This window comes from Neopelma chrysocephalum, unplaced genomic scaffold (assembly GCF_003984885.1).
Source record: "Neopelma chrysocephalum unplaced genomic scaffold, ASM398488v2 Primary Assembly neopelma1_60, whole genome shotgun sequence".
Lineage (NCBI taxonomy): Eukaryota > Metazoa > Chordata > Aves > Passeriformes > Pipridae > Neopelma > Neopelma chrysocephalum.
Genome location: NW_020897715.1, coordinates 11,416,489 through 11,440,160, shown reverse-complemented (window position 1 = coordinate 11,440,160; position 23,672 = coordinate 11,416,489). Strand labels below are relative to the sequence as shown.

At 40.9% G+C, this 23,672-nt stretch overlaps 1 protein-coding gene across 3 annotated transcripts; it reads left to right on the top strand.

Moving 5' to 3' along the window:
• Window positions 1-130: 130 nt before the first annotated feature.
• Window positions 131-23,280, top strand: LOC113966428 (cell surface glycoprotein CD200 receptor 1-A-like). 3 transcript variants are annotated; one of them, XM_027681114.1, is made up of 7 exons: window positions 131-2,229; window positions 4,032-5,010; window positions 17,778-18,086; window positions 19,714-19,965; window positions 20,730-20,829; window positions 21,217-21,259; window positions 22,531-23,280. In XM_027681114.1, exons 2-7 carry the CDS (start codon window positions 4,926-4,928, stop codon window positions 22,651-22,653), a joined length of 912 nt encoding a protein of 303 aa, XP_027536915.1. In that variant the 5' UTR covers window positions 131-2,229; window positions 4,032-4,925; the 3' UTR covers window positions 22,654-23,280. The 3 variants fall into 3 exon arrangements, with proteins under 3 accessions (XP_027536915.1, XP_027536916.1, XP_027536917.1); XM_027681115.1 differs by lacking the exon at window positions 131-2,229 and having other exon boundaries at window positions 2,813-4,119; window positions 4,420-5,010; XM_027681116.1 differs by lacking the exons at window positions 131-2,229; window positions 20,730-20,829 and having other exon boundaries at window positions 2,813-5,010.
• Window positions 23,281-23,672: the final 392 nt, after the last annotated feature.

Genomic DNA, 23,672 nt, shown 5'->3' with positions numbered 1-23,672 from the left:
CCATTGCATTTCATGGGGTGAGTACTTACTCAGTGAGCAAAACAGATCTGTCAATACACAGAAAATCATGATTTTTTTTTTCAGAACCATTTTCAGCTTCAGAGATAATTGGATTTGCTCATTTATCTGCAGCCTGTTGAGCTGTCTCTACCTTTAGGATCCTCAGCTGACACAGAAAGAGACAGCAGGGAGAATTCTTACATGGTGTGATAGTTTCAGTCTAGGCCTTCCTGGCGACCGGGTTGTAACCAGGAAGGAACTAGAGAAGTGACCATGGAAGTATTCCATGCTATTCCTTTACGTAATGTGAGGTATAAATAAAGTCGGTCAGAGAGACCTCTCTCTCTTCTTCCAGCAATGTTTAGGAATGGTAGGTCCCTGTCTCGGTCTTGCTTACCTGGAGCTGAGGCCTGCAGTGACTGCTGTTGTCTGTCACGCGTGAGGGGAGAGTGCTGGGCCGCGTCCGGCTGTCCTGCTTTTCTCAAGGGAAGTGGTGAGATTTTGCTAGTTCTTTATTTTGTTGGTTACCGGGTTTTTTCGATTGTGCACACCTGTTTTGTTTTTGTCCATTTTTGTCCCTTTTTGTCCTTTTTCCTCTTTCCCTTCCCCTCTTTCCCTTTGGGAAGTGATTTGGGGTTCCTGTGTTCATATGTACATAGCACCTTAATTGTATATCTGTAACATATGTAAAATATATATATTTTATATAGCTCTTCCTATTCCGTTTTTTTTCTTCTCTCTCTTCAGGGAGCTTTTCTTCTGTAGTCTGTGGGGTTTGGCGGGAAGCCAACTACAAGTGGCTACACATGGAGAAAGTCATGGTAGCTTCAGGTGAAGTCAACAAGACCAGGCCAGCTTAAGTTTATACCAGATGGGGTTCTAGCACTCTGATATTCCTGTCACCATTGGAATTGAAGTTCCTGGGATGAATTTCTGTCTGCACCTTGCTGATTAAAATTCAGCTTTACAGCTCCTGCTCTTCTTGCTGAATGAGTTACTAGCATGGAATCTGCTGTCAGCAAGGACTTTAAGCTGCGTAAAACCACTTCAAACAGAGCAGATCACAGAGACTGTCAAATAATATCTGATGACATTACGATAATTAACATAAAATAGTTCTGCAATAACCCACAATGAAAACCACAGGCAGAACCTAGCTCTGTGCTCTCAGAACTCAGAAGGCAGGGAAAGTTCAGCCTCCAGCAAGGCTGTGATGGTTCTGCATAGCACCTTAAACAAACAGTGCTTGACTTTCTCTACTGCTGTGTGGAAATGGGAACTTACTGAAAATGTATCCTTAGTTGCACTTTGTTGACAATGTCTTCCTCCTCAACTACGTCTCAGGCTTCAGTTTTCTTTCCACTTTTTCTCCTTTCCATCAAATGCACACCACACTTCTAATTGATGCAGCCAGCAAACCCAGACAAATTTCACTCCTCTACGTGCATTATTTCTCCATCTGGGTCATCCTCTCTCACACTCTGGTCTTTCTCAGGACCAGTCATGGCAGTCTGGTAAAGTTCCCGCTGACTGAAAAGGGGAAACACAACCCCCACTTTTAAAAAGGGAAATAAAGAAGACCTGGGGAACTGGTCATTCTCACCTCTGTGCCTGGCAAGATCATGGAGCAGATCCCCCTGGAAATTATGCCAAGGTAAATGGAAAATAAAAAGGTGATTTGTGACATCCAACATGGCTTCACTACGGGCAAATAGTGCCTGACAAATTTGGTGGCCTTCTACAACAGGGTTACAACAATGGTGGCTGAGGAAAGAGCAACTGATGTCATCTACCCGGACTTGTACATAGCATAGGACACTGTCCCACACAACATCCTTGTCTCTAAACTGGAGAGGCACAGGCTACACGATGGATAAGGATTTGGCTGGATGGTCACACTAAAACAGTTGTGGTCAGTGCCTCCATGTCCATGTGGAGAGCAGTAATGAGTGGTGTTCCTCCGGGGGTTGATATTGGGATTGGTGCTGTTCAACATCTTTGTTGGCAATATGGACAGTGGGACTGAGTGCACTCTCAGCAAATTTGTCAACAACACCAACCTGTGTGGTGTGTTCAACATGCTGGAGGGAAGGGATGCCATCCAGAGGGACCTTGACAGGCTTGAGAGCTGGGCCTGTGCAAACCTCATGAAGTTCAACAAGGTCAAGTGAAAGGTCCCACACCTGGGTCGGGGCAAGCAGCCCTGAGGAGAAAGACTTGGGGGTGTTGGTGAGTGAGAAGCTCAACGTGACCCATCAATGTGCACTCACAGCCTAGAAAGCCAAACACATCCTGGGCTGCACCAAAAGCAGTGTGGCCAGCAGGTTGAGGGAGGTAATTCTACCCCTCTGCTCTGCTCTGGTGAGACCCCACAAGGAGTTCTGCATCCAGTTCTGGTGTTTCCAACATGAGAAGGACATGGACTTGCTGGAGCGAGTCCAGAGGAGGTTCATAAAGATGATCAGAGGTCTGGAGCCTCTGTACTATAAAGACAGGCTGAGAGAGTTGGGGTTATTCAGCCTGGAAAAGAGAAGGCTCTGGGGAGTTCTTATACCAACCTTCCGGTATCTAAAGGGGGCCTACAAGAGAGATGGAGAGGGAGCTTCCGAGGGAATGTAGTGGTAGGACAAGAGGGAACAGCTTTAAATTGAAAGAGGGTATTTATTTAGATTAGATATAAGAAAGGAATTATTTACTGTGAGAGTGGTGAGACACTGGAACAGATTTTGCCCAGAGAAGTTGTGGATGCCCCATCCCTGGCTGTATTCAAAGACAGGCTGGATGGGGCCCTGAGCAACCTGCTCTTGAAGGTGTCCCTGCCTGTGGCAGGAGGGTTGGAAGAGATGATCTTGAAGGTCCCTTCCAACCCAAACCATTCTAGGATCCTGTGAATTCTATGTCGTGGGATCCTGGCTCTCATTGTGCAAGTTAGAGAACAGGCTCCTGTGACTAAGAAATAAAGTGCTCGTCACTTCTTGTGGTAAACTTATGTTTCCTGTCATGTCCTGCCGCAGACTTCTGTGGCACTTCCCAAGTTCTGCTGCCTTCAATCAGAAGTTGCTCCCGAAGAGTCTTAATGGTGTCTTAAATAATATTTTCCTACCAAAAGAATCCATCTGTCTAACTTCTGGTTCTGAATGAATTTCCTGTAGCAAAGATCTTTCATGATGACAATTTAAAGTAGGACTTTTCTTGTTTAAAAGAGTTTGTTCTTTTCCAAAATCTCCTCTATCCCACTGAATATTTTAAATTTTTATATTTATGCATCAATCTTGTATCCAATGCACTACCTCTGCACATTTATACCACCTTAGTTTCCTCTTGTCTTTGCAACAAATTTGAGCACCACTTCTTTACCTTGAAGGCCTGATACTGATTACATGTTCTCTCTCCAGCCTTGTGTCTTAATCTCTACTTACATGAAGACCTCTTCTTCCTCTCCATGCCCTTGTCTAAGATACAGCTATGATATCTATTCACACACATTACTAATTCCAAGGTCAATGATAAATACTCAGAAAACAAACCAATGTTATTGAAAATAGCACATTGAAAACCTCAGAACAGTGCGGAGGAGTGTCAAAATGTGATATTGTATTTAAAAAATCAAGGGGGGGAAATATACAGAACACCCTCCCACAAAAAACTATAGCCAATGAGGTGATCCTAGGACCAAGATGATCCAACTAAATTTGTGTCTTACATGATTTTCTTTACATGATCATTATCAAAATTTTTTTTACTTATTTACATAAGACCTTAACTCACACTATTCTGTTCCAGTGAATATCAATGCAGACAATTTTGGAACACCAGTCTGATCAAACAAAATTACCAGAATATCAGACTGCAGTCATCAGCAGAGTTCAAACATGGTGTGCAGTCCTAGTGCCTAAGCAGTTCATTTCCTGCCAACTTTGATCTCTTTTCTGTATTTACTTCTTATATCTCTGTCCTCAGTGGTAATTACTCTGACTCCTAGCTTTCAAACAAGACAAAAAGCTGAGGCCTTTTGTCTCCTTGACCCACAGAACTGTGCTGAGGAAGTGCTGTGGCTTAAGAAGGGAGACAGAACTCTGAATCTGAAATTAGTAGCTCAGTGAGGAAGTGGAGAAACAGGTACAGTATTATTTTAAAACAACCCTTACAAGAGCATTCTGAAAAAAATCCCCAAACAAACCAATTTTTAAGTGAAAGATGTAGGCCACCTTCAGTTTCTGTCTCATTTCTGTTGAATAGAATTTAAAATAGACTTTTCTTTCCCCTCAAAACTCAGTTTCTGTTCTCAGGATCTGGATAGACTTGTTGTTCAAGATGAGAACTGTGCTGCCAGCAGCTAAGAAAGAAATAATTAAAAATGTCACTTACAGAAAAGACTTGGGACAGTTTTTTTTTTTTGCCTTTTTTTTTTCTCTTGAGGAAGATATAAGGAAGAATTGTCTCGGAGGTAGTGCCAAAGAAGTGTTAAAGAAGAAGTAGTAGTAGTAACAGACATGACAAACATGAAGAATAAATTTCTCTCTAGCTTCCCAAGACTAACATTTCCTTTTTGATATTAAGCTCAGCCTTGCATAATCTCCTCTGCTTTTACCCTTTCTGAACTCTGCTGCAGGGTTTATCTTCACTTATCAGCCTCCCGAGGAGAGCCAATGAACGGAAGGCAGAATCACTCAGTCTGTTTCCTCAGTGTTCGCCCAGGCTCTCAGTACAGGAAGCCTAGTGCTCTGAAAAGTCAGAAGGAGGAACCTCTCCAGCTTTGAGGAGCCAGTTGATCAGGACCGTGCACAGCTAGGAGAGGAGTTGGAAAGGGAGAGAGGAAACACTTGACACTGACTGCTGAGGATGCACTGGCAAGCAATAAACGCTCCCCATGACCACAGTTAGGTTGGTGTCGGGATGGATGGAGTGACGGAGCTGCCTAAGGCATGAAAGCAGGAACCAACATGAAGATTTCTGGGAAGATTGTGTATATGTTTGTGCTGCTCACCATCATTGTTATGAGATCAGGAGGTGAGTCTAACTGGAACCAATTGTCCATTGGGATGTAAGATCGGGGAATATGCACAGCTACTTTCTTTCTGTAGAAGCTATTCATTGTTCTGTGGCTCTCATTAAGTGCTAAAAATTATGGAGCACAATTATAACATGCTTTCCCAATATCCAATCCTGTTCCTCTTTGCTTAGTGGTCACGAAGCTGCCAGGCATTATCCTTGTGACTTCAAGGTAGGAAACTATTTAGTGGCACTCAGCTGGGAATGTAACATTTGTCACAAAAAGCCTTTTTACTGACAACTCAAAATCCACATAATCTGAGAAGCTGATCCTTTTAACATATTAAAAATATGCCAGACCAAGTTTTTGGGAATGTGAAGCTTTTGGACATGCAGTTTCGGCTGAAGAGAGGCTGCAGGTACTCTGAAATAGGGCAGGAATCTCTTGTGTCTTTTTGTGAAGTAGTGGAAGACCCCTGATGCTCTGACAGTAGGGAGCAGCTTCTGGAATTTTGTTCTGAGGCTAAGGGGCATGCCCAGTATCAAGTTGGGAAAGGCTTTTGTGCCAAAGGTAGTGGCACTCCAAAGCTTCTGTCTTTTAGTGTACTTGACTTACTTTTAATACTGTCTAGCTACAGCAATTAATGTTTCCCACATACTGCTCACTTGCATTTCTAGAGCTTGTGCTCTTCCAGACGCCATACAGCACGCCGGGAACTTGGTAGTGGATCTAGGAATTTGGGCAACAGTTCCAGAAGCCTAAATTGTCTATGCATAGAGAGAGAAGGCAGATAGGTCTGTGAGATCCAGATTAAATTAGAGACATCTCTGAATAATATGTAATGTGCATGTGTCCATTCCTATTATAGACAGAAGAACTAAACTGTGTGGACATGAGTTATTCCATTCCACTTGGCCAGAAAATAAAAATGTCTCCTTCATGATATTTTAAAACAAAACAGCTGCAGTCATTGTTGGCAGTGACAGAATACCTGTCTATAATGTGTTTGGGTGATAATGAAAGATCCCAAATAGTTACCTCAGTGCTACCCATTGGAAAAAATTGAAATACTTTACAAAAATTATTAAATTTTGCATCAGTAACCTCACAACAGGTACACTGGAGGAAAAAACCCCTGTCGCTTTTCTGTAGATAAAGAACTATCTCAAAAGAATACTGAGGAACCTGCTCAAGATCATGCAGATAGATTATGGTAAGCATCAGAGACAGCCTACATTTTTGAATATAGCTGCTCAAAAAATAAAGGAGTATAAATACACCACAAAATGTTGAAGAAAATGGGGAGACAAAGGGGAATAAACTTGGCAAAAATTCTTTTTTAAAACTGACTTTGCTGGAAATATTTTTAAAAGTCCAATGCCAAAAAGTGGACATTTTTCACCTATGGTATTTCGTTTTCAACTTCTTGGTGTCTTGGTTAATCGACTATATTGCCCTTCAAAGAATGTAGAAAAAGGTGTTCAGTTAAAATGTAATTTCATGCCTGAAACCTCCTCCCCACCCTGCATCCTGCTCCCAATAAAAAGCAGCCCACATTTGATGGGAAGTTTTTAGCTAACATTGCTCTTAAACTTGTTTCCTTCATTGTTAGGGTGATTCTTCTGAGCAAGATCTAGTGACAAGGGGTTTTTTTCTTCAGAGATCACAGGTTAAATATGTCAAGCTGATCCAATTAGTGCATTCTATCCAGAGAATTTTAGTGTTATATGAAGCTCAGAAGGAACTATGTCCCCCCTTCTGAAGACTAGAGCAAGCTACTCTAATCTAAATAAGGTCATGCAAAAACTGTTGTGTGTAACCAGGCTTTATCTCCATTAACATTTTCCTTAACATTTCCTTAGTAAGTTGTTTTATGCGATTGGGTTAGTTTTTACAACAGCAGAAGGGGCAGCTCAGAAGCAAGGCTGAGGTTGCTTCATAATGGTTGCATCTGCCCTCAGGTAGAATTGGATAATATGCTACTGAGGCTGCTGATGCATGATCTCTACTAACAATCATGTTGTGGCAATCCTCATAGTAGTGGTAGAGAAAATAAAAATCTTTTTGGTAATACTTTGAAGATTTCTAGCACACAGAACACTCAAGTGGTTGTGTACATACTCCAAAGGAAAGTGGTAAGAAAAGGCAAGATCTTCCATGAGAAGTTCATGCAACAAATCTCTTTTTATTGAAATAACATTCGCAGTGCTGGGCTGTTAAGTCCTGCATCTGCAGTTGTATCTTGTGACAATAGATATGTCCAAGTGCTCCAGAGGAAGCTGCAAGAAATCCATTGTCAGTAAGGAGATGTGATTCTCTATGGTTGTTCAGTTTCATCAGTAGTAAAAAATCGAAGTCAGTAATATTGTATCAGTGCTGGAATTATAGAGCATGAGATGAATAAAAGTGAAGTCGATTTACAGAGCAACCTAGGTACAGTTCAAGTTTACCTACATACTTAACCTTCTTGAATGCTACTACTGTCATTTAGTTTCTTTCCTTAATAAAGCTGGTAAATTCTTTTTCACTATGGTACTAGTGTTTTATTGCATTTTTACTGTCTCTGTTGTAGTATGTTTCAGTGCTTCTGTCTCTGTTGCCTTCTTTTCTAGTTTGTGATGGAGTCTTGCACCAGATACAAAAAATCATAGCCTAAAAAAACTATTATGGTAATCTTACAGTTGTCTCCATTTCACTATTTTTTTGCTGCCCCCTGGGACTATGTGCTGGAATCATTCTGACTTTTTTTACCCTAAAAACATCTGAATCCTAAAGGATGGGTTTTCTCACCCAAATTCTTAAAACAGAATTTCGTACTGAATTTCCACTAAGCAAAACTTTTCTTAGAACACATCTAAATTGCCATAGTTCAATCTTCAAAGCACATCCTTGTGATACCAACATTTTACTGTACTGTGGTCCAAACACATTGAATGCATTTGCATCTGGATGTGTTAAAACCATGGAAAAAAGGAAGTTCAGTCTTGCAAGCTGACCACATACTCCATGAACTACAAAGCAAGCAGATTTGCTTAAACTGTGAATGCACTTGTAGAGGTATGTGCTACTTAAAACTCACAATTGATATATTTTGTATTTATAAGTACAACCATTCATAAGAAAACAAGCATAGGGGATCTTCTTGTGCTGCCTTATCTTTGTATTGAATAAGAAAATGCTAGGGCAAAAACCACTATGCTAAAGCTAAGCACTAAACAAGGTATGACTGAGATTTTAACTATATAAAAGTGAGATTATAGCCATGTTTTCACAGCAGTCCCTTATCTGCTTTCTGCAAACTATGAAAAAGAAGGCATACAAGCTGCTGTTTGCAGTCAATGATCTATTTTTTGTTTAGAATAGCAGGAAAACGCCTCTCAAGCATAAATAAACAGTACTATTTTGTTTTTCTTCTCATGTGGCAGACAGTAAAAGGCCAAGTTCAGCATACAGAACCAAATATAAAACAATCTGTATCTGTTTCTATGCTGAGAAGTTGGAGGCACTTTGTTACACATGGTGTCACAGTGCTACTCGGAAAGAGATACTACCCAAGGCACTTTGACATCCAGTATAAATCCTTTTTCCCCTCATCCATTCCAGCTCACATTCTGCAAGGACAAAGATCTTTGCACATAGAAGTTGCCACACCAAGTTGAAAGTTTACAACCAGATTGATATAATATGTGACAGCTTGTTAAGTTCAGTGATGATTTTTTATCAGCTGAGGATTTGGCCAACGGTGTTTGTTCTCTAAGCTGCATGACTGATACATCATTTAAACACCAACAAATTCCTTCATTATAGAAGCGTATCTATCCTTTTTTCTAGAAAGTCATATTTATATTGAGACATAACCCCTTTAATTGAGAGTAATCACTGATTTACAGGATCAAATTGCAGTGCTGAAATAAAATTAAATTGCCTTCTTTTTTTTTGCAGACGTATCACAAAACACTTTTCATAAACAATTTGAGCACCAAAAAAAGCACCCACTTTATTGAAAGGCTGGTTTTAATCCTGATTGAGGCAAGATTCTCTGTTCTAAGTTCCAGTCTAAATTTGTAATATTATTTATTTTTATTATTATTATATTTTGAGCTGCTGAATTTCAGCACACATCTGTCATTCTACTCATCGAGGTCAACTGGTCCTTTTAGTATGACATATCAATTCTTTATACTAATAACACTATATTTTTCCTGCTTTTAACAAGTTTCCTCACACAGCCAATGCCATTAGTAAAAAGGTTAAATGCAGTTATGGCAAAAAACATCTGCTGAGAAACATTATTAGCAAGCTACTTTCAACCTGACACCTCCTTTTAACACTGCCTTTGCTTTCTCTCCTTAATCCAGTTCTTAATCCATCATGTTTCCCTACAGTTGTCCTTCTATTCTTGAGCCTAATTTTTTTGAAGAGGACACTATCAAACCACATTTCCTAATTAGATGCGCTTTAACATCTTTTCTTTTCCTTCAAAATTAGCTATCTTGAATGACTGCTTGAAATTATACTGGAGAAAGCTTAATAGAATTGAAAGATCATAGAAAAATGAAAAACTGGAACTGGCGAGTGCAAAGGTGTATTCCACTTTGAATGGGAAGACGGAAACCTGGGGATCACTACTGAGTTCTGTCAGTGTCCTCACCTTTCTGCAACATATAAAGTCATATTGAAGTTTGCAACATAAAAAAAAATCCAGCCATGCTGTGGGCACTTCATATTGGAAAACCAGTGACAAAGTGTGTAAGGTTGCTATTTCGGCTTGTATGAAACAGCAAGAAAGTAACGGGGGCAAGAAAAGTACCGCAAGTGATGCGGTAATAGTTGCAGAAAAGAAATGTGTTAAAAGGAGAACAAAATAAGAATTCAACTATGAGGAAGAAAAGAATATCTGAAGATAAGAAAAAAGCCTAACGAAAGGAAATGGGAATAGGAGATATTTTCAAGAAATAATAAGTATGGATAAAAGAGCGTGAGCGTGAAACTAATGATTAAGGTATAAGTCTCTTAAAGTGTCCTTTTAAAGATACATCCATGCTGAAAAAGTTGTGATCTCAGTTTCAAGAAACAGTCATATGAGCTCAGGTCAGCTATTTCATGTATTTCTATCATGAAAATTAGAGTAGTCAAACTACTTAGTGTTCACCCGAAACACAGGGCTGGTTTTTAGCTTACATGCTGTCCTGTTGTGACTATGTTTTCAGAGTCACAAAGCTATGATGTAGAAAAGTCTACCAGTACGTCAGCAATTCCTACCCTAGTACAAAGCACTTCTATTTATCTTTCACTTTACTCCACACAAGCCTTGTTAAGTGTCACAGGCACTTAGAAGGGGAAAACAGATGCAGAACTCAGTGTTGTATCTGACCTCTTTCAATCGTCTGGTGCTGCCTTTTTGATTATGACTTGTTATGACTCATATAATACATTCATTCCAAGATACAGTTGGTAGTTTGCTTCTGGTATGATCATTGTTTCAGTTCATTATACCTCTGAGTTTAATATGTCACAATCCACAGGGGGTGTAAGGGGGAGATGCTGTGGTAAATTGTTATTGTAAGAAATAAAGATTCAATAGGATGTCTGAGAAGTATGGCTGAGGAAGCAATCCCTTTACAGTGTGAAAAACTCTTTAGCAGCTAAGTTTCAGAAGAGGTTGTCACGGAACTTGAGTCATTTTGGAGGCAAGAAAAAGTTTTACTGTGGGTTAAAACCTGCTATGAAGAATAACAGAAGCTAGAAATCTTTCCTGTTTGAAAGCAATTAAAAGCACTTTTAAGCTGTGTAGCTCTCTCTGATTTTGTAGTTATTCCCCTTGAAATTTTAGTGGCTTCATAATCAAATTTTCCTGTTTTTAAAATCTTTCTTTCTTCCTTTATTGTGAGAAAATCTCTGGGAAATAGGAGGAATGACTAAACAAGTGACGCTGCATTGAAACTGGTGCAACTAGTTATTCATGACAGCTGTCAAACACACTACATAAACCACACTGAAAAAAATAGAGCAAAGTCTTTCCCCCAATCTTTTCAAGTTACAGAAATCTTAGCATGATGATATTTTTGTTATTTTAGCATGACAACACATTTTGGAAACACAAATGTGAGCTTCTCAACTGAGTTTGTTTTCTCCTGAGAAAGGATATATGCATTTTCAAACATAGAAGTGGAATCTGTCAGTGCATTGGAATGTGCACTAGAATAGAGCTTGAGAACCTTCTCAAACATGGCTTGAAGTCTTCTTCAATAGTGAAGGAGAGAAAATGAGGGAGAGAAAATGTTAATAATACTGTGGATTTCACAGGCTGGAGTAAAATTAGAGGACCTCATCTAAAGGCCTTCTATCCTACCCACCTGTCAGATGAGTCTCCAAGGTGAAAGCTGTTCACAATCAAAGTAAAATGGTTCAGCTTGGAGCTATACAGAACTCCCAGAACCTGACTTGTCTGTTTTCTACATCGTTGTGACAGACAGCATGGACTCCCGAGTTCTGCTCCTTTTGGTTAACAGAAAAAATGATTGCTGTTTTCCAGAGTCAATTCATTTGTGAAAAACACTACTGAAAATGAGAAACTGTTTACAAAAAATACGTAGTTATATTTAATCTCTCTTATGTTCAATGAAATAGTTAACAGTACTGACATTTAACTACCATCCTACAGTTAGCACTGCACAGAAGTGAGCCCGATAGCTCACACCTCTTCAAATCACTTGTTTCCTGCAGGCCCACAGAGAACGAGGCCTTTGCTGCACTGACAACCTGTTAATTCAGCTCAGCTATAAAATGGGATTTCATCTTGAAAGAAGGAGCCGTGGAATGTGCTGGTTTGTTTCCGAGCCTTTGTTTGAATAGACAAATGCTGACATGTATGGCATATATGCCCTAATGCACTGGTCATAAACCAAACAGCTATCATGGAGGAAACTTCAGCAAATGACTATTAACCATTTTACATTATGAAAGCACCATTCCAGAAAACAGCGGTGCAGTGACAGGTCTGAATTGAAACACTTGTAACACTGAACCTTTCCTCTTTAACAGTGGCATACTGTGATGGTTTCGGCAGGGATAGAGTTAATTTACTTCGTAATAGTTACTATGGGGCTATGTTTTGGGTTTCTGCTGGAAACAGTGTTCATGTCACAGGGATGTTTTCATTATTGCTCAGCAGCACTTATGCAGAGCCAAGGCCTTTTGTGCCTCTCATCCCACCCCACCAGCGAGAGGTTGGGAAGGGACACAGCCAGGACAGCTGACCCCAAATGACCAACACTAAATTCCACACCATATGGCACCATGTTCAACACATAAAACCTGGAGAAGAAGGAAGGAGGGATGTAAGGACCTATGGCATTTGTCTTCCCAGGTCACCATTACTCATGATATAGCCCTGCTTTCCTGGAGATAGCTACCTGCCTGCCCATGGGAATTCCTTGGTTTGCTTTGCTTGTGCACGTGGCTTTTGCTTTAACTATTAACCTATGAGTTTTCTCACTTTTCTGATTGTCTTCCCCATCCCACTGTGGGGGGAGTGAGCGAGAGGGAGCCAGTGGCTGTGAGGGGCTTTGTTGCCAGCTGGGGTTTAACCACAAGAAATACTTCTGTTTGTTTAGTTTGCCTGCAGAGTAGATACACACCCTTTAGGTTTAGTGAAATTCTTGGAGGAAAGGAGAGATTGTGTCTTCCCTCAGAGCTGCTGAGTACATATCCAAGAGTGCAGGCTGGAGTAAGCAGCATAAGGACGGCAAAGAAAGCATATAGGGAGATCCTGGCAAAGGGCTTGATTGGAGTAGACCCACAAGAAGTAATGGAAATTATGGAAAAGTTGCTCAGAAGAGATCATGTGAAAAATGTGCAGCCTGACAAGTCATCAAAAGCTTATGGAGTACAAGAGAAGAATGAGGGAAAGAACCTGTTCTATGGGGGCACAGAGAGCAGGGGAGATTTATTTTCAGTCCTTTCATTTTTGTAAGTATAGCTAGCAATTCTGGGTTCCCTGTAGAGCTGTCACATGCTAACATATTAGTTTCTGATCTAATAAAATATACTTTTAGAGACTTATATGGCTTTTGGTATGCTCACTAGAAAGAGAGAGCAGAACATGTCCAACTTCAGTCCAACTTCTCCTAGCAACATCTCTAAATTGGAGGAAATGCTAAACTGACTAGGAAGGACAGGATAGGGATGAGGATTATATCTATTCAAAAACCTGTCTTTGTGCTGGTGGATTCCATAGCTATTTACATATTAATTTCTGAGAATATAAATTTTGCAGTGCTTTTAAATAAAGCTAACTCTAGTAAAAAACAGCAAGTTTTGACATTTTCTGAGATTATATTTTATCTTGAAATAGAAAGAAAGGAAAATCCTTTTTTCATCAGAAACTGTTACGAAAAATGGCTGTCATTATTATTCATGGTTTGGAAGCTTCCCATCAAGTGTTACCCAGGCCCAGTCCTATTTTGCTTGTGAGTGACAAGAATTTAGCTCACCACAGTTCAAAACCTTGAATTATCTGAACTTATTACTACACTCTGTGGTAAAGTGAAGCAGAGTTCTCTTTTTGCATATGCTTTATTGGGAGAATAGCAAGCATGCTGGAAGATTTCTGCACCACACGGTAATGAGTGAGCATCCATAGAAATGGAAGCACTGTAACTACCTACACGCTGACAAGAAGGGCTACTGACCAAATGCCCAGCAGAACTATCAGCCTGGCTATACCACTTTTGGGACTCAGTTTAGTGGGTATCCAGAGCACTTTGCCAACACAAAATGCTTCCATGCCACATTGAACCAGAAGAAGATCAAAACAGGTGCAGATTCTGCAGTTATACCTTGCTCCCTTACCTTCTTTTTTCTTTCCCTGCCTTTAAAACTAAGACAGTAGGAGTTTGAGACAGTTCTTGGGAGAATGCTAACAGGCTAATAGGGTCATAATATAAGATAACACTTCCTCCTAATAATATATTTCTGTTCTACAGAGATAAAAACAGTCCCTGTTCCACCATAAGAGAAGGTTGTCAAAGTCATTTCAGAAACATAAATAAATCAAAGCTTTCAGAATTTTTGGCATATAAGTTCTTCTTCCATAAAAGAAGTCTAAAGATCATGTTTATAGCAGCATGTATGAGAAAAGAAGCAAATCAAGGAAGAAAGTTCACAATTCATATTTGCGTTAATGCCACTTACCTGCACTCTAGCAATGAAAGAGGTCAGTAAAGTCAAAACAATTTAAACTTTTATGTTTATAAGGCCTCTTTACAAAAGTAGAAAGATGTGTATAAGGGTAGGATAAATAAGATTTTTTACAAATTAATCTACCATCTATGGAAAAGCTCTTGCCTTACCAAAAGCCTTCTGAATTGATAACAAGATACAGGGGATTTCATAATCCTTCTACGAATGACTTGTAAACCTAAAATTGTGCTTAAACTTGATTCAGCACATTTTAAGCTGACTGATGTGGCTTCTTATTTGAAGTCAATGGTACTTGATTCATTCAGAGGAGAATATGACAGAAAGGCATAGCAGAAAGCACCACTTTCACTGCCTCTTTCTCTACAGCCTTGAAGCGTGTAAGCTGTTATCTTGAGGAACTTGGGCATTACAATGAGTTGCTTTAGGAGATGCTGAGTTGAAATACAAGTAAAATGATGTTGCTTTAAAATGTAAATAAAAATGTACACAGTTAAATTTGCACAACACTGTCATTCGTGCTCAACTTTGCACATATTATCCAACCCCCCCCCCCATCTCCAACACACAAACTGTTTGAATGTTAAGGTTTGCTTAGTCATTTTCAGATGAGGTAAGCCACACTGTGCACGACTCGGAGCTCTGAGACTCTTGGCAATGTTAAACTAGGAGAGGAAACACTTTGTTCTCCAATTTTCAGAGACATTCATTGAACTCATCCAGAAACTGTCATGAGACAAAAGGCTTCCTTCAGTTCCACTCCTGGTAAAATCATCTGAGTTTAAGACACACACCTCACATTCTCTTGAAATGCCATTAAGCAGAAAAATACACTGTCAACAGTTGAAGTGTATTCACCCAAAGGATACTTTATCTACAAAATGAAAGGGCAAAAACCTTTAAAGGAATGTGTAAGAAGTGAAAATGCAGTGAACTGTCTTCATTTTGCAAGTTGGAAGTCATTTCCCAAGAACACAGCCAAACAGAAGCAAATGTGTTTTACCTGGAATGATTCATTCACCTAGATTCAAGAAGATAATGAGATTTCAGACAATATTATTAAGGTAAAACCAACTGTAGTTTTCTCAAATAGGCCAGTGATTTGACTAATGATTTAAAGCTGATGCTCATTAAGACAATTTCTTATAGCATTGTGAATGTTCAGGAACTGGGCTTCACATTGTGCTAGACAACAGAGGTAATAGAATTTCAGATCTGGGTGGGTGGTAGTGGAACAACAAAGTCAGGTCTGGTACCTTGGAGGAAGACTGACAAAGGTTTGACTAATCACACAAAAATTAGCCTTTCTAATCTTTTGTATATCCAGCTGAATTTTCAATTGCTGCTTTAGTATATCTGTTGAAAGGTTTGTGGAGGGGTTTAACATTTTTGGAATAACTTGTGAAAAACTTATTTTTCAGCACAAATCAGGTTTGATAACTTCTGTTGTCCATCCAGATTAATGCATGGTTTGAAAGTAGTACTCTGATTTTCTCCTCACATACAGCTTTCAGAATGCCACTGAAACTATTACTCAGCCCAAGGAAAGAACAATTCGGGTTCCACCAGAGACACAGAGAACTGAGACATCAGTGGTTTATGGTCCCAAAGGTTAACAGTGACCTATTAAAGGAGGAAGTGAGTGAGGTGGTAAATGGAGGCTTGCTTGGATGACAGCTGTGGGTATTATTCCTATTAACTCATTAATTGTTGCACCTAGGAGATTTTGAAAAAGAAAGATTATTTACTGGCAACAAGTCTTCTTCAGGTGGTTATTAAAACATATACATACATTGTGAATTTTGAGGGTTGTTTGTTTTAATTTCAGCAGGAGCCCAAGGACACAAAAGTCCCGTTCCTTCACCTCCTCTTCACGCTGGTTTACAACCTGCACCTCATACTTTTGTTTTCTCTGTCTCACAAGTGCCTCACAAAGGAGGGTGGGCTGCCTGTGAAAGTGTAGGCAATGGTAATGCACATACAAGCAACTCATCTTGAAGAACAGTTACAGGTAACTTTCCTCTCATCCTGGAATGCTCACCCACATGTACCTTACCTGCAAACAAAACCCATCACAAAATACTTTCTTAAAGGAAATGGTCTCAATGTCAGTAATTGAAACAAAGCAAAAGAACCAACTGTCCCAAAGGTGGCATCATGTTGAGAGGCTTCAATGGTCAAGCAAAGAGCGAAATTAATCTTGGGCTAGAAACCTGACCCTTGGATATGTCAGCTGAAGACACAGGCAGATGAGGTGTCCCAAATCTGGTCAATACAAAGAATGCAAGCATGACTTATGTTCAGTATGTGAAAAAAATAATCCATCCTGAAAGCTTATGGAAGAAGAAATCCCAGGCAAATTAGTTTCTTGGCTAAAAAGAAATTCAGGGACCTATAAGAAAAAAAAAGCAATCCTGAGGTGGGACTAGTCTTGAACAAACACAATACACAGAGGAGCCATAATAGTGGTCTGGCTCTCCACCCCTAAATAACCAGTGTAATAACTACCAAAAAGAATGAGAGGACTAGGTCCAAGCTTTTCATCTAGTGGCTTCAAATGCATAGTTCATGGATCCAGAAAAGAAGTATTTCCTGTCTCCCAGCAATAGTCATCTTTTAAAATGTAAAAGAAGAGTCAGTGTCTAGAAAGAAAAAAAAAAGAATGTTTCCCAGCAAATGCAAAACAGAATTCAAGAACAAGCCATACTCACTGTCAACACTTGTTAATACATCAACTGAGTAAGGTCCCTCTGTTATCTCAGCCTATCAAGCAAGAGGCACAAGGATATGGGCACATTTTATACCTTCATAGTTGTGTGCCTGGCACAAAGATGCGCAGGGCTTACATTCATGTCGTATGGGAACTGCTGCAGTAAAAACAGTACAGCCACAGTGTGAATGCATATGTACGCATTATGTACGCTCATAGTGTAAATGCGTATGTTCACAAAGATTCAGAAGATGAAAAGACATCCCTGAGACACAAGACAAAATCCTTCCTCTGCACAAAGCTCCACCACTGTTATTTGTGCTTTTTTCATGTCTGAGAGGTGCAGAAAACGCCTTTGCCCACACTTTTGGATTTTGTATGAATGCAGAAGTAAAAGCTGTTTACTCTGTTGGTTGAAACAGTTCCAGAGAAAAGTCATTATCATGTGGCCAAATGCAGTAGTCATATTTCTATTTTTTCCATTTTCTGTTAGTGGCAACTGCCCTGTGAGCAACCCAAAGGAGTTGCAAATCTGAAGAATTTGCCAATAGAGGTAGATTTCAGATGATGAACTGTCCAAGACAATGGGAAGGATTAGGGTCCTCCTTCAATATCGAGCCTTATCCACTAAGAGGAACCCCAGTGGGAAATTCGTTGATGGTATTTGGAGGGTAGGCTGTGACAGGCCACTGGCTCCATAATCTGCAGCTCTAGTATGAGATGACAGACAATTTGCAGATGAGCACAGACACGGTTCATGCTGGCATGTACCATTACAGACATTTCCCTGTGAAGCACTGACCTCAACTTCAGGACTATGAGTGACACCCCCAAGCACCATCTCACGTCCTTCTCTTTCCTTCTCTCCTTCAGGGAACAACGAAGTGTCAGTGACTGTAGGTGACAGCTCAGTGCTCGCCTGCCCTCTCAAACCAAATGTAAATATGCTAACGTGGAAAATATATCCCAAGGTTGGAGGCCCCTGCAACTTGGGGTACAGGGCTGATACGGACACAACAGCCAGAACAAACTGCAGTGACAGCATGAACTGGACATTCAGACCAGATCTGGGGCCTGCCCTTGAGATACAGCAAGTGGGGATAGCCCAGGAGGGAAATTACATCTGTGAAGTTGTAACACCAGAAGGGAATTTCCACAGGACATACCACCTGACTGTGCTGGGTAAGGAACTCCTTCCCTGTTTACAGTTCTCTAAAGGGCCCTGTCTGGGCCTGGGCATACAAAGCTCCTCTCCCAAGGCACTGGGGAAACATGGAGTAAAAATGGAGCTTTTTTTTTTTTAATCAAAGAAGGTAGCTTTAAATTAGATATTAGGAAGAAATTCTGTACTGAGAGGGTGGCGAGTCACTGGAACAGTCTGCCCAGGAAAGTTGTAGATGCCCCAACTCTGGAAGTTCAAGGCCCAGCTGGATGGGACTTTGAGCAACCTGGTCCAGTGGAAGGTGTCCCTGACCATGGCAAGGGCATTGGAACTAGATGATCTCTATAGTCCCTTCAAAGCCGTGATTCTTGTTGGATAAACTGTCATGCATATCATTGATAGTGTCTCTGGGTCTCCCTTCTCCTTATTTCCCAAAACTCTCCTCCCTTCTGCTGTCGTGTTTTCCACTGTCTAGTTAGAAACAAGAGCTGTGAAACAATTTCCCATATCCTAACAGAGGATATGGAGAATGGCTGTGGTAAGGCTCACCTGAATGCGGGAAAGTTGTCCAAAAGCATCATTTGCAGATGACACTAAGCTGGGGGGGAGTGTTGATCAGCCAGAAGGCAGGAGGGCTCTGCAGAGGGACCTGGATAGGTTGGAGAGTTGGGCCGATTCCAACGGGATGAGGTTCAACAAGACCAAGTCGGGTCCTGCACTTTGGCCACAGCAACCCCCTGCAGCGCTACAGGCTGGGGACAGAGTGGCTGGAGAGCAGCCAGGCAGAAAGGGACCTGGGAGTTTGGATTGACAGGAAGCTGAACATGAGCCAGCAGTGTGCCCAGGTGGCCAAGAAGGCCAATGGCATCCTGGCCTGTATCAGGAACAGCGTGGCCAGCAGGTCCAAGGATGTGATTCTTCCCCTGTACTCAGTGCTGGTGAGGCCACACCTTGAGTACTGTGTCCAGTTCTGGGCCCCTCAGTTCAGGAAGGACATTGAGGTGCTGGAGCAGGTCCAGAGAAGAGCAACGAGGCTGGTAAAGGGAGTCAAGCACAAGTCCCATGAGGAGAGGCTGAGCGAGCTGGGGCTGTTCAGCCTGGAGAAGAGGAGGCTCAGGGGAGACCTCATCACTCCCTACAACTACCTGACAGGAGGGTGTGGCCAGGTGGGGGTTGGTCTCTTTTCCCAGGCAGCTGTCAGCAAGACAAGAGGGCAAGGTCTCAAGTTGTGCCAAGGGAGGTTTAGGTTAGATAGTAGAAAGAATTTCTTTACAGAGAGGGTGATCAGACATTGGAATGGGCTGCCCAGGGAAGTAGTGGATTCTCCGTCCCTGGAGATATTTAAAAAGAGACTGGATGCGGCACTTAGTGCCACGGTCTAGTAACCGCAGCGGTAGTGGATCAAGGGTTAGACTTGATGATCTTGGAGGTCCCTTCCAACCCAGCTGATTCTATGATTCTATGAAAAGGAAAAAAGAGACAGGATCTTTGTCTCTTGTGAGTTGGATCCACACTGTTGCCATGGGATGGCACCTCCAACCTCATTCTCCTCTTTTCACTGCTTTCATTTTGGGTAGAGAACAAGAACATCCTGTCCCAGCTGCAGGAAACTAACTCCATGTTTCTCCCCTTCCTGGTGCTTTGCAGTGCCCCCAAGGCTGAGCCTCTTCTGTGATGAGCACGGGAAGCCCGTGTGCAAGGCAGCGGCAGGGAAGCCGCCTGCTCAGGTCTCGTGGCTCCTGGAGAGCAACTACTCCCTTGAGGAAGAAAGCCACGACAACGGGACAGTGACTGTTCTCAGCAGGTTGACAGCATGTAACACCAACGTGACTGACACAACCTGCATGGTGTTCCACCCAGCTGGGAGCTGGAGTGAGTCCATAGACTGTTGTCCCTCAGGTAAGCTTCCCTTTGTGCATTTGCTGTTCAAAAGCCTGTTCAGCTTGTTCAACTCTCATTACTTCTAGGAAGGAAAATCTACAAAAGATATAGAAAGCTCCAGTGAAGTCCTATAAAGACAAGAGTACCATCCCCAACTGCCTTTGACCAGAAACATCACCACTCGTTTGTGTTCTAGACATTATTTCCTAATAGTTTCTTCCCTAAGAGGGATATATATGTGTCATAGCATTCTTTTGATAGTGAAAACATTGTCGGAAACAGAGACAAAGCAGTCATAACCAACCAGAAGTGGAACATCAGCAAGGTTTTTTCAGATGCAAATTTAAATGTCATGGTAAGAGAGAGAAAGAGAGCCAACTCTAGTGTGGCCAGCAGAAACAAGTAAATTGCTTTGTTCTGAGTTGTGAATATCTGACACTCTATGACCTCTGGTTTCTGGTTTTTGCTTTTTTTGTTTCTTTTGAGAACTATGCACGAGTTGCAGTGCTGAGAAATACTGAATCCTTGAGAGGGGCTCAGGTGTGGCTTAGTGAAAAAATATCATGAGTGTCCACTGTGGGATTTGTGGGATCTGCTTTTGTCTCTGACAGACTCCATTTGTGTTTCATTGCTGACTTTGCCTTCTGCTGAAGGACATTATATTTCTCTTACAAGCATGCTGAAACTGTGTGTATGTGCTAAAGCAACTTTAATCTTATACTGAAACAATACAGAAAATGAGTAGTAAGAAGATATAACTCAAACTAACTCTTTGTGTTTAGACAAAAAGAACTCTATCCTGTATGTCTCCATTACGCTTTGTCTTCTGAGCATTATGACCTTCATGGCTGTCATTTACTACATCAAGCTCCACAGTAATAGGTATGTATGATAGGGTGCTAAGGAAAAATCGTGTAGCGCTAGAAGAAATTTTAAAGTACTCTTTGTGTCTTGAAATCATATGATTCTGTTAGTCTGTGCTGCCATGGATAACTGAATTAACTTCATCAAATATTTCTATACGGCAGACACTGTGCGTTGCACACACCTTCACTGAATAATGCTAAGAAAGCATCCTAAATAAGAAAGTCAGGATGCTATAATTTCAGGATCTAAAGTCAGGGAGAGAGAGAAAAGAGATGGCTCTACTCCTGAAGACAAGAAAAAGAAACTTTTCATATGCTTCTGATCAAAGAAAACTAGCTGTGATCCAGCCAAACATAGGACTAAGGAAGGAATTTGCTTTAACACTTGCTTTCTTTTTCACAGACTGTGCCACAAAACCAAGCCTCCTGAAACTGATCCTATACAGGTAAGGAGAATTATGCAGATTAGACCATCACCAAATCAGGGATCTTCTGGTAGTCCAGAAAACATAATCAGTGAAGAGAAAACAATAGATTTTTACTCTGTACTTTAAGCAGGTATTATTGTGTCCTATATGTTTGTTCTTAGCTGCTTATAGGACAAAACAAAGCTTAATTTTACCATAATTTTGACTTGGAGCACTAGAGGGATGTTCCAACAGCAAACACTCAACTACTACCCTTCTTTATCTTAGCAAGGAGGGATGCCCACCACATCTTCCTAACTATATCAGACACACCAACCACAACTCTTGTCCAAGCAGTAATGAAAAAGGGAGGCAATAACATGGGTTGAGGAATATTAAGAAAACTATTAGTAAACAAGAAGATTAAACAACCAAATTAACAGACAGAAGGAGAAAAGGAATATCCCTCTTCATGTCCAGAATGATAATGTGTGAGTTTTGAAGGCCCCTCTATATCTAGTATGGTCAATCCACAATCAATGAACCAACCAGACTCAAGACAAAAAATTTTATAAAACAATGGAAGGAATGCTGAGCTGCAAACTGGGAGATATTATTGAATTCCCTATGCTATTAGAAGCTTCCTGTGTAGCTGAGCAATTCACTCATCAGTGATATCTCTCTGTTCTCTGTTGCCAAATCCAAATAAAAGCATCTCTGTGCAGACAAGATGTGTTACAACTATATTGTATCTGTGCACCTCAAGTAGACACCAGGCTCAAATTCTGTCATCAACTTAAAAAGATGCTTCAGCTTCTGAAAAGACTTAGCCAGTTCTAGTTATTATTATTCCTGCTGTTCTGTTGCCCTACCTCCAAGTTGTTGCTGACAGATGCAGTTGTGTTAATGCAAAATAATGGTTTAAGTACCAGTGTTCTTGCTGTCACATCACATAACTTTTATTAGCATGTCTGTAGACTAAAATTGTATACTGATGGAGGAATCAATTGTAGTCAAGACTTTAGCATATTATTTTTTTTTTAGGGAAAAAAAATAAGTGGTGTAGAAGGGAAGGAAAAGGAGGCAAGTGAACCAATATCTCAGTTTTACCCTCCAAATCTTTGCCGGAAAAAGCAACACATATTCTTTGATAGAAAAAGCAATAGAGGAGTCTTTTTCTTGAGTGGAAGAGGAATAAAAACGAGAGCACTATTTTCCAGTTATTTTTGTCAGTTCATATCAAAGGCTTGCTGAGTTTTGCCAAACCAAACTACTCCTTGCATTCACAGTTTTTGGTTTTGTTTTGCTAGAATGACACGATGGAAGTGGAACCTTATACTACTTACGTGCAGAAGGAAAACGTAATTTACAACTCAGTGTCTGATCTGACAGTGGGGCAGAATCTTCCACAAGAACTGTGGCCTGAAACATGAACAATTCAACAACACTGGAAAAGGAAAGACATACTTTATAAAAGACTGGTTACACAGAGAAACTTCTCAGAGGATTTCTTCAGATTTTGGGGCAGCATAGCTCACTAGGTCTGTTCAGACACCTGTGCTTGCCATGAGTCTTTATAGGTCTATTTTTTTCCCCCTGTTTTGCTTTCTTCCTTGGGGAGGGAAACAGTGATATTCCTTGCAAAAATGTGACTGACCCCATAACACAGTTTTTCCTGGAATAGATGTTGTGACCAGTGTTCCCTTTACTGTTCTTGCCCTGGAGGTTCTAGTTTTGTCAGTCACTTCTAAATGTAACTTTGATACACTTGACACTATGATGCACACATTTGGGAGACAAGAGAAGTGTTATTTCTGAACTAAAATGAAACAATCTTCAGTCAGCAGCCACTTTTTTCTAATTCACACTTTACTAACATAGTGACCCAAGTACCAATCATCACTGAATACCTCAAATAGCAGAAGATATTGGTAGGGAAGACCCAGTTCTGAAAATGGAAATGAGTGATAAATTTAGAAGATCATCCACTAAGAAAGAGTCTTCACTAACATGATTAATTTACTTGTTAGTTTCATATTCAATAACTCAGGATACCATTATAGGATGCCATCCAGAGGAATCTGGACAAGTTCGAGAAGTGGGCCAATGGGAATTTCATAAGGTTTAACAAGACCAAGTGCAAGGTGCTGCGACTGGGTTGGGGCAACCCACGGTATCAATCTAGGCTAGGGGATGAACAGATCAAGAGCGACCCTGCTGAGAAGGACTGCGGCGTGATGGTGGATGAGAGGCTGGACCTGACCTGGCAATGTGTGCTTACAGCCCAGAAAGCCAAATGTGTCCTGGGCTGCTTCAAAAGCAGCGTGGCTGGCAGATGGAATGAGGTACTGCCATTCTGCTCTGCTCTGTGAGACCCTATCTGAAGTACTGCTTCCAGTTCTGGTGTCTCCAACACAAGAAAGACATGGACATGTTGGAGCAGGTCCAGAGG

What these genes read in the sequence shown, in the direction of transcription:
- LOC113966428 (XM_027681114.1), top strand. Translation starts at nt 4,926, where the DNA reads ATGAAAGCAGGAACCAACATGAAGATTTCTGGGAAGATTGTGTATATG. An exon ending in CATAGACTGTTGTCCCTCAG is followed by an intron (nt 19,966 to 20,729) that starts GTAAGCTTCCCT and finishes CTTTGTGTTTAG; the next exon opens with ACAAAAAGAACTCTATCCTG. An exon ending in ATCAAGCTCCACAGTAATAG is followed by an intron (nt 20,830 to 21,216) that starts GTATGTATGATA and finishes TCTTTTTCACAG; the next exon opens with ACTGTGCCACAAAACCAAGC.